Genomic DNA, 14,184 nt, shown 5'->3' with positions numbered 1-14,184 from the left:
AAGTTGATACCTTTTGGCTCTGTTGCTGAAAAAAATGACATAAACAATTAATTGATTATCAAAATTATTGACATTAATAACTTCAGCAAATTCATATAGAAGGAGGCCTGCTAATGGCGTCTCTAATAAACAGGTGACTTTCATTTGACGTAGCCTATAAGGCTATTTCTTGGTATCATAGGCCTGTGTGGTCCAGTCTGCTGGTATTTTGAGTTGTAAACCCACGGTTGTGTTCCTCGTGGCTTTTATTTTGAAAGTACAAACCAGAAGTAGTCTTGGTGACAAATACAGTCAGTTTCATGCTGTCTTTTCCACAGTTCGTTTGCTGTCGATACCAGAGGTTGTGATCCTCCACAGTGTGAGTCGGATCTCCCTGCGGCCGGACGCGCTCCTGTGCAGACAGCGGAGTCCTCTGCTCCTTCAAACCCACTGACGCCTTTAAAAGCTTGAAGAATGAAATGCGCCCTGCGTAAAGGTTAAAGAGGGCGCACCACTGCTGGACCCCCCTCCCGCTGTCCGGCACCCCGGGGTCGCGCTTTGTTTGCAGAGCAGACCCTCCTTTTTCTTTCGCCAAAAATCCCCAGAAATCCTGAAAATGGATCCTTTACGAAGTGGGAATAATTGTGAAGAGGACTCGCAGTGTGCTGAGGAGGAAGAAGAAGTAGACCCAAGAATTCAGGTGAGATTTTTTTTTCTTATTAATGGATCCAGATGTGGCCACCGGTCAAAGTGACATTGAAATGAAAATGTGAAGCCTAATGTGAAGAACTCTCTGATTAGAGGGAAAATATTTCGAATAGTATTTCAAAAAACATTTAACCCCACATTCAGTGTAGTACTTTCTGTCAATAAAATGTAAGATATTACAATTATACAGTGTTGATATTATACTATAGCAATTACAGTGCCATTTAAAGTAATTAAATGCTAATTAAATTGCATAATCTGTCAACTGTGGTTTCTAGTCATGCATTAAAATGTTGTGAGGTTGTCTCAAATCGATTTAAGAGAATTTGTCCCGTTTTCCAACACACACACACACAGACACAGACACACACACACGAGGCTGCATGCTCAGTAATTTGGTAAACTGAAGTCACACAGTTTAGCCCTCCAGATACACAATCTGTTCTAACCACTCTCTCTCTCTCTCTCTCTCTGTCTCTCTGTACGTTGCACACCATGTTGTCTGTAAACAGGGCGAACTGGAGAAGTTAAACCAGTCCACAGATGACATTAACCGCTGGGAGAGTGAGCTGGAGGTAAGTCGCAACACCAACCAGGAACACTGTAGTCCTAATCATTACTGCTTCTCCCTGCTGGGGTAAACACTCCCAGCCGTGACTGAGCTGCACCGCACAAACACCCATCTCGAGGAGCCATTAAAGTCTCACTTTCACACTTAAAATCCTGTGTTCGACTGTGAACAAGTGAGAAATCCAGTCAGTGCTGTGAGGTATTTCATCTCGTTTCCAACACCATTTCGTGTGTTTCAGGAATTTGCCTAGCAACGAGGTCATTGCTTTGAGACAGTTCACATGGAATGTCTTGCAAAGATGGAAATTTTTTCTAAAAGCAGGAGCTGCTTCTGAGGGAAAATGTGGAAAAACTGCCACCCCGCCTTAGTAGCACTGTACTTTATGAACTCTTAGTGCTGCAAGAAGCATGTGATCTGAATGTTAAATATAATATTTGAATGGCACATTCAGAACAGTCTAAATCTCAAGTGCTCTCCTCGTTTCCCCGCAACTCCCTCAGCCTTAAAAACAAACTGAACACTTTTAAAGAGGAAACAGGCGGAAAAATGCAGCAAGCAGCAGCAGAAAGATGGATGATAGGTCTCTTTTCTTTTCCTTTTTCTTTTTTTTCTTGAATGTAAATGTGTGCCAGAGAAGGTTACTGTTCACCAAAAGTAAAAACATTCCAGAAGCAGGCCACAGATTTTCTTTTCCTCAAAGTAGGCCTCTTCTGTTTCTCATTAGACCTTCAGTCTCATCCAAACTCCACAATCCAGAGCTGGAATAGATATAACAAATGACAGAGAGGCAGAGAGAGAGAGGACCGAGTTGTATGTATGCACAAGTCTCAGTGTTGGAACCATTGTTATATATATTCTTAATTCATGTTTTCAAGGAAATTGCAGGTTAATTATTATAGATCCCGGTTATTTTGACCGATCTGTGTGAAGGAATTACCTGCTGAAAATTCACATTTTCTTATGGTGCTTCGGCATTATTTCTAAGAAATATGTGTCAGTAGAGTCACTGATATAAATATATAGACAGAGAAAGAAGGCGTTTCATCAAGAGGCAGAGATGAAAGTCAGGAGCTGAAGAATGTGAGAGCGCCGCTGGCACGCTGCAGGCTGTTTTCCTGCAGAGTCTGGAGTTGATTAAGGACGATGTACAGTAGATTCAGAGGATTGAGGAAAAACTGAGGTTAAATCCATGCTGAGATATGAGGTTCTTTACTCTGCCAACATGATGTTAAACCTCTTATGTGCCCTGGCAGAAACGTAAGATTGTGTGTGTGTGTGTGTGTGTGTGTGTGTGTGTGTGTGTGTGTGTGTGTGTGTGTGTCTGTTAGAGGTAAACACAGCAAGTTTGAGACTGTGTGTCACTGTTAACTACCTAAAATACATGAGCAATAGCTTACAGGCATTATTACCTCTCAGACTGCGTGCTGTATCACCATCTCAGTTGCAGGAAGAGGAAGTCAGGAAACGTAATGATGTCACAGGAAGTGTGCTTCCTGTAGCACCCTCTCCCTTTTCCCCTGTTTAACCTCTGTTTTATTCCTCTGTCGATTTAATGAACAGGATGCAGGTGCTGCTGCCTTTTAAACCCATAATTTGCAATTTACAACATATATTACAACATATATTGGCAAACAGACACAACAATACACACACACACACACACACATAACGTATGTTGTGTGTTGTGTGTGTGAGTGTGTAAGCTCTCAAACAGATGGCCTGCCTCAATGCCACTGCTACAGTTTAGAAGATAACAGACCTCATGTATGAATAACATAGATAAAATGCCCTGCCACTCAGGGCTCTCTGCCAAAACATGCACACACACACATGCACGCACGCAAATATACACACACACACACACACACACACACAGATGTTGCACATTATGCTATATCATTGCTCGCAAACATACATGATTTCACCACCAAAGAATATAAGGTTTGTTCAGAGGGCAACAAGACCCACTGAAGCAAAATGCAACAGTGATCTACAGCTGTGTATGATAATGTACTGTATGTGCTGGTATGTGGGTAATGGTTTAGTGATGATTTGAACTAGAAGAGCCGTTTCAGAGCCACTTTGGGGGCACGGGGCCAAATAGGTCAGGGCCAACCGGACAGCACAAGCTGCACGGCAGGCAGACTTGTGGCTGGTGCTTATAACATTACAACACAAGAGAAACTACACTGAGTAAATGCACAAAACTGACTTGCAACTAAATGATGTCACCTGGATGAAGTGCCTCGATTGATCTGTAGGATAACAAGACTAAGAGTCTACGGCCATGGAGCAAACAGTGGTGCTCAGAACACGCTCACCTCCACGATGCTGCCATGCAGATGTTTAGCAGATACAATGTTTCTCAGTTTAGCGTGTTAGCATGCTAACATTCGCTAATTAGCACTGGACACAAAGTGAAACTGAAGCTGACGGGAGTGACATTAGTTTTGCAGGAATTTTGTCATAAAGCAAAGTAAGCTATTTTGACTTGATGGTGGTGTTAGATAAAAATTTATGGGATCACTAAAGTTACAATCCATCCTGAGGGAAATAACGAATGTCTGCACCAATTTTCATGGTAACTCATCTGATACTTGTTGAGATATTTCAGTCTGGACCAACTGAGCAACAGTGCCGTTCATGGAGCCATGTTGTTTGCATAGCCAAAAGTTCTTTTAACACGTTCATTTATCACACCAATGTTGTGACTGTGGGCTGAGTGATAAGTTTATAATCTCATATCTAAGTGTGTGTGTGCTGTATGTGTGTGTAGGACTGCCGTCAGCGGTTTCGCGCAGTGCTGGTGGAAGCAACGGTGAAGTTGGACGAGCAGGTGAAGAGGATCGGACGAGCTGTGGATGACTCCAAGCCGTACTGGGAGGCCCGCAAAGTAGCAAGACAGGTACACACACACACACACACACACACACACACACACACACACACACACACACACACACACACACACACACACACATTCGCAGAAGAGAGCTGGATTGAGTGACTTGAGGTCGGCAGACAGAGAGTGTGAGGGCAGGTTTACTGAAGATTAGCGATGAGAAGTTTAAAGAGCTCAGCTTATATCTACTTAAAGGGAGCTCAGTCACGTGGTTTCTATTTTTAAACACAGTCACACCTCTGTATCCTAAGCTAATGTCTCACACACACACACACACCAGCTCAGTGTGGAGAATGGGAATTGTCTGAGTTGCACTGATACTGCTATACTTGCCATAGTTGCTTCCTTTGCTGCTTCACAGTGGTCTTTGTGGTTTCATGCTTGCTGCACAGTTGCAGGTAGATGCAAAGTAGGGCAACTTCCCCAGTGGTTATTGCACTGAACTGTGATGTCCCCTCTCCAGTAGGACACGTCCTTTACTGTTTTAACTGCTCCAGCCTGTTGAGGCTTTGATCTGATTGGATGGCACCAGAAATTTAGAGTCCAGCGCCCCCCTGTCCCAGCCAGTGAGGAAGGAGCTTATGAGTCATTCATCATAGGGCTGACATTTGTGTGTCAGAGCTGAGCTGTCAAACTGAAATAGGTTGTGTATTTGTGAGCGTGTCCTTGCAATATGACACAGTACTGTACCTTCCAGTGGCGCCTGCTTTCCCAATGGTAACACGTGACTGGCGGGGATTACTGGGAGGTTTTGAATTTTGATGGTACCTGCTTTCATGTGAAAGGATCAAAAGTACTCCCTAGTCGTGTGTGTGTGCGTGTGCGTGTGTGTGTGTGCGTGTGTGTCTTTGTGTACAGTAAGATCAGGGGGTTTTAAACAGAGCAAAGCCGATAAAGGCCTCGAGTTAAACAAGCGTATTGTCTGGTCATGATTTATGGATGAATATTTAATATTTAATACATGACCTATTTTTAAAGGATTCAAATGCTTCCCCTCATTGACCCCGTCACACAAACACACAAACACACACAATATTGCACCTACCCCCATCCATTAGCCAGCCTCATCCCCCAACCCCCCATGTTTTCCCCCCTTACATTCCAACAGACTGGGGGGTGGGTGGGTGCGTGGTTAGTGTATAGGAATTTGCCTGTACTGTCCTATCCTTTGTCCTTTTTACCCAGCATTCTCTTCTGCACCACTGCCCGTCTGCCTGTCTGTCTGTCTCCTGTATCCCCTCTCTGACCCTCCCTGTCTGCTCCATCAACCTCTCTCTACCTCTTCACCCTCCATCTCTCTCTCACCTCCCAAAACTGCAAATGGGGTGAATTTCTAGAGACAGTGGTGTCAGACAGGGTGACAGTGTCTGACACATGAATTAAAAATGAGTCCCCACACACACACACACACACAGACAGACACACACATATACATACACACACATGCACACACACGCACACACATACAGACAGACACACACATATACATACACACACACGCACACACATACAGACAGACAGACACACAGATGTCAAAAACACCCTTCAGAAGAATGTTATGAACTGTCATGGTACATATGATGAGGTGATGGTTGTATTTCAGACTGAAACCAATTTTTTGTTTGCTTTGGAGACAAGTCAGTTAATGTGGTCTCCGTGACATCAAGTTAATTAACTGATGACAGAGCTCGTCATTTGCGTGCTGTCACATGACTCAGCGGGCTTTTGAGTCATGAAGATAATGGCAAATTGTGTTCTCCGACTTTTGATGCCAGTTACTCACCAGCGTGTCAAAGATTTGTCACCTGGAGACTCACATGGTCACTGTGTTTTGGTCGGCTTACGTAATGACAACACTCTGAGCTGCCGCTGAAGTTTTTTTTGGATGCATACACTCACCCTGAAAGGAAGTGTGTGCGCAGGAAGCCTCGTGAAGGACAGGCACTTGTGCGGGACTTTATCTCCAACCCGACAAACATTAACGGATGTAACGTTAGAGTCTCAGTTCCTTCTCTGTTCCTTGCTCATGGTTTCTCCTCATTGGATATCCATCATCCTCCTTCTGTTTTCCCTGCAGGCCCCTCCCCTTCTCTGAGCCTGGGAAATGGGTCATGACAAGAGACAAAAGAGGAGGGTGATACATCTTTGCCAGTTTGTCACAGATTACACGCAAAGAGCGAGCGTTATCTTCTCCCTCGCGTCTTTTATCTCTTCACCTTCTTGAAGGAGCCTTGACCACCTTGGATTACATATCTAATCACTGTAGCGCTCAGATATCGAGCTTATGCAGACACAAAAAGATACCAGTTTTTGTATTTCCTACCTTTGTGTGAAGAGATGCAGACGTCTGCTCGCTCACGTCACTGTTGGATCCCTTATCGTAAACATGGCTGACAGTGGCGGGAGGTCATCTTACAGAGGTTAATGTAACAGAAGGGCTGTGAGAAAACAGCTGAGAGAACCACACTGACTTTTTGGAATTAGCTGCTTTTTGTTGTGTAATGTATTTGTAACAGTTCATTACCAAGTAAAACCAGATACAAGCATTGCGTCGCTCCTTCGAAATGAGTGGGACGGCTTTTGTTAGTGTTAATATTGGATTTTATTTTGATACAACTGCCACTGGTGGTGCATCTTGAGCCATTCTGCCAACAGGCTGTTTGACGTGTCTGGGACGAAATCGTCGCCATCTCCGACTTACAATTGTTCAAGGCTGACGGGAACAGTTTTTTCTACTCTGCTACTCTTAATTACAGTTTAAACAATAGGACATGGACACACCATAAAGTATTAGCATGTGCTTGAAATGAAGTAACTGATGATTAAATCTGTGTAGATCAATTCATAGTTTTCTCTCCGGGCAGCTAGTGATGTTGTAAAACAAGTTTCAAAAAGTTTATGTTTGAAACTGTGAAGTGATCGGTGTGTCTAACAGGAATGAATGGGTTTGGTTTATAGTCATAAATGGCCATTTAGCTACAACAATAATCTTTTCAAAATACTCAGGAATAGAAACACAAAATTGTGTTTCTATTGTAGCTCTACAGTATACAGTCAAAACACACAGACAATACAATTACAGAGGGCCAAGTGGCAGACTGGCCCACTACTTACAGCAGCTTATTTCAGGGAGGGAAGGAGGGACGTTTGGGAAGTTTAACCGCATAAGTGGGATTGAAATTATATGTCAAATAACTTGGAGCAGAGTTATTCACACTCACAGACATTTAACTTCCTCAAAATGAAACCTACAAGATGGGCATGACAGTGAATCAGTTCTTTTATGAAGAATTTATTCTCCTGCCTTTAATACTGTGAATGTATAAGACATATCCCTGGTGTGTTCAGGACATTTTCACCTGGGAGTCGCCAACGTTGACATTCAACAGCTCAGTTTTATCTTCGTCCAAGATAAAGTTTTTCATTAGATTTACAAATAAGAATTACCCAGCTACCAAGATTTTCCTGATTTTATTCATCTTATTCAAAGCAGTGTGATTGGAGTTACTGTAACTGTTTAATTTGGGTATTTATTCAATAAACTGACCTTTAAATCACAGCTGTCAGAGGGGAGAGAGTGGGTCCAAATATGCTCAGCATGATGCGAATAATCCTCCCCATTGCCTGTCACCGTGGGCAGGAAGAGCCCACAGACAATGTGTCAGATTTTCTTAGTGACAAAGCTTGTGTTTGTTTATTGTACCAAGGCATGGTTGTGTGTGTGTGTGTGTGTGTGTGTGTGTGTGTGTGTGTGTGTGTGTGTGTGTGTGTGTGTGATGCAACATTTCTTTGTCCCTCTATGGCTGTCACAAGGAATCAACCTTGGTTCCACCAGAGGAAATATAGGTCATAAATTACAAACACACACACACACACACACGAAGCAGCACAAGGTCAACTGCTGCATTCATACCATGTGAGAATGAATTTTGGACCAACACGCATGTGAAAATTCAAACAACAGGGGCATTTTGACAGGTTTGAAGCTGTCACAATACCATGATTTAAGCTTTCCGTCAGCTTTTTCACACTTGTCACTTTTCATGACATCAGAATCGAGTGAAATCTCAGTCTATCATAAAACCATGAGCTTCACAGCGGTGATGTCTTGCACCTGAAGGCAGATTTAAATAGTATCTTCAAGCATGAGCAACCTTGTTTCCACATTTGATGTGATTATATGTCCCCATCTCTTTGAACTTCAGGCACAGGTTGAAGCTCAAAAGGCCACTCAGGAGTTCCAGCGGGCGGTGGAGATCCTGCGGGCTGCCAAGGAAACCATCGCTCTCGCAGAGGAGAGGCTGCTAGAGGAGGACAGCCGCCAGTTTGACTCCGCCTGGCAGGAAATGCTCAACCATGCTACACAGAGGGTAAAAGCACATGATGCAAGACATGCAACACTAAAATGTTCCATTCTAGCAAGTCATTTGTTTCCTGAGATTGAGGTTTAGACTGCTACTGACAGTGCAAGTGCAATTAGTCAGTATGTTAGTATTGATTTGTCAGTCCTTTGCTTGGTTTCTACAGTTAAAATAAACCGTCTTTCTTGGATATGTTTCAGGTGATGGAGGCCGAGCAAGCAAGAACGCGCAGTGAAGCTGAACACAAGAAAACGGCAGCCAACTACAACTCCTGCATCAGCCATATGAGGCAGTTAGAGAAGAAACTCAAACGCTCCATCAACAAATCCAGGTCTGTGCTTTTGTTTCTTTTGTGATTAGACTGGATATGAGCGCGCAAATGAGTGTGTTGAGAACGGGAGAGAAAAAGGGGCTTTCTTTCTGTCATTTGATGCAATCCAGATGTTTTGTGTGTCGGTTGTGCAATGTTGGGGTGTGCTCCCTTTGTCAGAGCCAAGGAATGTGACTGCTCTTAGAAGAGTGTTATTCTTCCAGCAGTTTCTCCGCCCTCTCTCTTAGTTTTTCTTCTTTTTCTCCCCTACAGGCCATATTTTGAACTGAAAGCCAAGTACTACTTACAGCTTGAGGTATGTGCATATTTAAAGCCATTACTTTAGCATAGTTGCATAACATCTGCCAATTAGTAGATGCTTTTAGCCGAATGCCATTCTCACTTAGCCCAGGACTTTCCTTTTTGTCGAAATGTAAATAATATAATTCATATCTACAAACAGTTTTACTAAGAAGGTGTGTTTAATTTCTCATAGCAACTAAAGCGTCACGTGGACGAATATCAGGCCAAACTTGTAGTTGCTAAGGCCGATTACCGTGCAGCGCTACGCAACCTAGAGAGCATCTCTGAGGAGATACATGCCCAGCGACGCTCCCTCGCCATGGGAACCAGGGAGCAGGGTGTTGGTGCGGAGGGAGATGGAGACAACGAGGACATTGCCAACTTCAAGATGGAGTCAGACGGTCTATCAAGTGAGCGCAACCAAAGCTTGTCATCCCCTTCATCCATCCACATAATGAGTTTGTTTGTTTTGTTTTGTTAGTGCGTCTGTGTGTCTGCATGTTTAATGTTCATATCTGTGTGTGTACGTGTGTTTCAGTGGTGTCAGTGTCAATTGACGAAGAGGGCAGTCACAGTTGCACCTCAGAGGAGGAGACCGACACTATCTCCACCTCCTCAGCCCGAGCCACGCCCTCCTCTCCGTCCTCTTCTTCCTCCCATCCTCCTACATCTGCCTCCACCCCCCTCGACATGCCCTGCCCTTACCCCTCCTCCTCCCTCTACACCCCTTACTCCTACATCTCCACCTCTCCCTCGTCCTCCGTCCTCTCCGCGTCCTGTCCCGGGGGCCTGGAGTTACTGAGCCCCTGCAGCTCTCATGACCCAGACTCAGTGTGCGGTTCTGGGCATGCCTCACCTCTCCTGGGCCCTCGCAGCCAGTGCAGTGGAGCTTCCTCTCCAGACTGCGACCAGGAGAGAGGTGTGTGTTCATCACATCAGTGTGTACATGTTTGTTGATGTGATACTTCATCCAATATGTTGGAAATGTTTTGTAATTTTGTAGTGGAGCATAATAGAAATAATTTAACATTTTGGGAAATATGCTTATTCACTCTCTTTGGAATCAGGCTGTGATTAGCTTAGCTTAGCATAAAAACTGGAGGCAGGGGGTAACGGCAAAACTAGTAGGAGTATTTTTGAACATTGAACAGACCCAGGATAGCTCTTTACACCAGGATCGCTAACTTACGCTAAGCAAACGCTTGTACATATATCAACATTCTTGTATTATTCTGAGAAACAGTGAATAACAGTATTACCCAAAATGTTGAACTTTTCCTTTATGTAATGTGAAGTTTCAGTTCATATTAATGCTTTACATATCATGTCAGTGTTATCGATTCGCCACCTCAGTCACGAGTCGATTCATGAGTCTAACTTGCATATATCAGACACCATTATTCAGAACTATTGAAGTATCACTTAAGATTTAGTGAGCAATGAATCACAGATTTTAAAGAATTTCACACAGTACATTTATATACAGGTTCAGGGTCAGTTCACACATCCTTAAATGTGATCATTTTCAGGCAAATATCACTCCACTGTTTCTAGAAAATTATTGATTGAGGCCTCCATCATTTTTTTCCTTGGAAATATGGAAAAGCTACTGACTGTGCATTTTGTTAATAAGACAGTAGATCAGTCCTCTGACTAGTTGTGAGAACTATATATATATAGATATATATATCTATATCTATATATATATATAGATATATATATCTATATATATATGTGTGTGTGCGTGCGTGTAATCTGACCAAACCACTTCCTTAATCAGCTAAAGTAGTATTAATAATTTCTGCTGTAAATGTCTCATAATTTGCAAGCAAACACCATTATGTCACTAACACTAGGGGTAGATGACTTAACTGGCAAATGTTTGGCTTTTAATAAAGTTTCATTTTAGTCTGTCAATACAAAGTAAATCTGTGTGTCCCTAGTTTGCATATTTATTAACCAGCACATGCCGTTTCTGTCTGTGTGTGTGTGTGTTCCAGGTGACAGAGCAGAGGGAGCAGAGGCCACGCTGGAGGCCGGTCTGAATAAGCTAACCTTGACTGTTAAAAATAAACAAGGGGACTCTGAGGATGAACAAGACCCCCACTACATTAACCCCGAAATCTCCTCTCCCAGCACAGCCACTACCGTTCTGCTTCTCAACAGTGTCTAATGAACGTCTGTCGTACCTATAACACTCACCCTGCCCAGCTTCAAGTCTCGAACTGGACTCACTGACAGAAGATGTGGAACAGAGCAGGACGAAGTGCTCACTGTAATCAATCAATGAGAGAGAAAGCTGCATACTCCCAGCTCCAACCGAGCTGCCATCATGTCACAATGTCCTTCAGATGGTGTCTCGATAAAAGAAGCTAAATATATCATCAGTATATAATTGTTAAATGAATTGTGAAACCATGTGGACGTATTGTAAGTAAAAATAAGAGCGAGAGCAGGATGGGTGTTGGTCTCTATTTCACACTTTTATTAGTGCAGGGGTTATTCAGTGGACTATGTTTCCCATAAACCCCATTCTTTCATGTTGCAAAACTGATTTTATTGGCTCTGGTTCTGCTCAAAAACACCTTCTTTTTTGTGCCATAAAGAAATTTCCTCTTGTGATGTACAGTGATGCGGCAAATCTCCTGTCCATATCGTAGAGGCCGCCAGTCCTCTCGTCAGTGGTGTAGCTTTATAGTGATGTGTCAAAGTTAATGTGGTTAACTTTTTATTGATGTAACAAAATGCTGCACTCGGCACCACTAAGAGACATTTTGTATTAATGTGAACAGTGAGCTTATTTCTCGGCTCTGAATCTCCACGTGAGGAAGCAAGTGCGACAAAAACGAGCCGTCTCATGTTGGATTATCTCTCTGTTTTTCTGCCTTGATTTTTGAACTCCTCTTGTAACTCTTGTCAGTTTGAAATGTAGGATGTGGAGGCTGTTTTTGAGGAATAGTTGTCAAGGAAGAAACTAGAGTGCAAGCAGTACTCTAAGCACTAAACTATAAAGACTTGAGATGGGACTGAACCTTTTGAAACACAGATGGTCTTCCATTGATACTTGTGAATGAGTGAGTAAATGTATTCTCGCCGTCTGTGGTGATTTGTACGTGTGCGTGAGTGAAAGATTTTTTTTTGAGTGTGTCTGTTGTGTTTTTGATAAATGTTCAAATACTACCCTGTAGTACAGATATTCTATATTTATACTCCTGTATTCTTGTATATGAACTATGTTTTATGGTTCCTGTTGTCACCGTTTTAACACAGAATAAGCAATAAACATGTGCTTCATGTAAAGCATCAGTGTCCGTCAACCCCTGAGGTTATTGATCTACAACCCCTGGCAAAAATTATGGAATCACCTATCTTGGAGGATGTTCATTTAATTGTTTCATTTTGTAGGAAAAAAAAAGCTAATCAAAGACATGCCACAAAACTATCATTATTTAAAATGCCAACCTTCTGGCTTTAAGAAACAATAAAGAAAAGAAAGAAAGAAAATTGTTGTAGTCTTTCACAATTGCTTTTTTTAGATCAAGCAGAGGAAAATATTAAGGAATCACCCTGTAATTTGCAGTTCTTAAACAAACTCCTGCATCTGATTAAATTTGCTAATTAGTCTGCAGTTAAAATAAATAAATAAATAAATAAAACTTCTTCAAGAAGCTAAATCATCACAGAATGGTGCAAAAGATGTTGGTTGTTCCGAGTCAGCTGTGTCTAAAATCTGGACAAAGTACAAACAAAATGGGAAGGTTGTAAAGGGGAAGCATACTGGTAGACCAAGGACGACATCAAAGCGTCAAGATAGAAAACTTAAAGCAATATGTCTTGAAAACAGAAAATGCACAACAAAACGAATGAGGAACAAATGGGCGGAAACTGGAGTCAATGTCTGTGACCGAACTGTAAGAAATCGCCTGAAGGAAATGGGGTTTACATACGGAAAAGCCAGAACAAAAGCCATCATTAACACCTAAACAGAAAAGAACAAGGTTACAGTGGGCTAAAGAAAAGCATTCATGAACTGTGGATGACTGGATGAAAGTGATATTCAGCGATGAATCGCGAATCTGCATTGGGCAAGGTGATGATGCTGGAACTTTTATTTGGTGCCGTTCCATTGAAATTTTATGAAGACGACTGCCCGAAGAAAACATGCAAATTTCCACAGTCAATGATGATATGGGGCTGCATGTCAGGTAAAGGCGCGGGGGAGATGGCAATCATTACATCTTCAATAAATGCACAAGTTTACATTGAAATTTTGGACACTTTTCTTATTCCATCAATTGAAAGGGTGTTTGGTGATGATGACATCATTTTTCAAGATGATAAATCCAATTGAAAATCTATGGTGGAAATTGAAGAAAATGGTCCATGACAAGGCTCCAACCTGCAAAGCTGATCTGGTAACAGCAATAAGAGACAGTTGGAGCCGGATTGATGAAGAATACTGTCTGTCAATAGGTAAGTCCATGCCTCAGATAATTCAAGCTGTTATAAAAGCCAGAGGTGGTGCAACACAGTACTAATGGTGTAGTGTTTTTCTCATGATTCCATAATATTTTCCTCAGAATTGAGTGATTCCATATTTTTTTCCTCTGCTTGATCTAAAAATAGCAATTGTGACTGAATACAACACTTGTCTTTCTTTCTTTTTTTTTTTTTTTTTAATGTTTCTTAAAGCCAGAAGGTTGGCATTTTGAATAATGATAGTTTTGTGGGGGCGGGGGCTCTTACGCAATGTTCAGGGTTACAGAAACCTGAGGCCTCTGACCAAACACACACAGCTGTCTTCTACTGCCACAGCGGAGTGAGTCACCTGCTTTATACTCTAAAGTAGCACTTAAACAGATTTAGCAGCTGTATTAAAAAAAGCCTGAACCTTCTGTAACGCGATATTTACGACAAAACAACACTGTGCCTAGCATGGCTGCACACATTATTACCCTTAACCCAACACATTTAACCTACTGTAAACAGTATATCCTGATACAGGGAAGAGGTTCAAGTTATTTTTAAATTTAAAGCCAATTTGAGTATT

General features: G+C 42.3%; 1 protein-coding gene across 1 annotated transcript; it reads left to right on the top strand.

The window, feature by feature from the left end:
* Positions 1-335: 335 nt before the first annotated feature.
* On the top strand, positions 336-12,587 carry LOC111223214 (SH3 domain-binding protein 5-like). Its single transcript, XM_022747274.1, has 9 exons — positions 336-679; positions 1,200-1,262; positions 4,035-4,163; positions 8,366-8,530; positions 8,722-8,852; positions 9,105-9,147; positions 9,328-9,544; positions 9,673-10,053; positions 11,135-12,587. The coding sequence occupies exons 1-9, from the start codon at positions 596-598 to the stop codon at positions 11,305-11,307; spliced, it is 1,386 nt and encodes a 461-aa protein (XP_022602995.1). The 5' UTR covers positions 336-595; the 3' UTR covers positions 11,308-12,587.
* Positions 12,588-14,184: the final 1,597 nt, after the last annotated feature.

Source organism: Seriola dumerili, unplaced genomic scaffold (assembly GCF_002260705.1).
Source record: "Seriola dumerili isolate Sdu_G_001 unplaced genomic scaffold, Sdu_1.0 BDQW01000110.1, whole genome shotgun sequence".
Classification (NCBI taxonomy): Eukaryota; Metazoa; Chordata; class Actinopteri; order Carangiformes; family Carangidae; genus Seriola; species Seriola dumerili.
Note: the sequence above shows the minus strand (reverse complement) of the source record. Positions and strands in the feature narration are given on the sequence as shown.

What these genes read in the sequence shown, in the direction of transcription:
- LOC111223214 (XM_022747274.1), top strand. Translation starts at nt 596, where the DNA reads ATGGATCCTTTACGAAGTGGGAATAATTGTGAAGAGGACTCGCAGTGT. An exon ending in TCAACCATGCTACACAGAGG is followed by an intron (nt 8,531 to 8,721) that starts GTAAAAGCACAT and finishes GATATGTTTCAG; the next exon opens with GTGATGGAGGCCGAGCAAGC. An exon ending in AGTACTACTTACAGCTTGAG is followed by an intron (nt 9,148 to 9,327) that starts GTATGTGCATAT and finishes AATTTCTCATAG; the next exon opens with CAACTAAAGCGTCACGTGGA.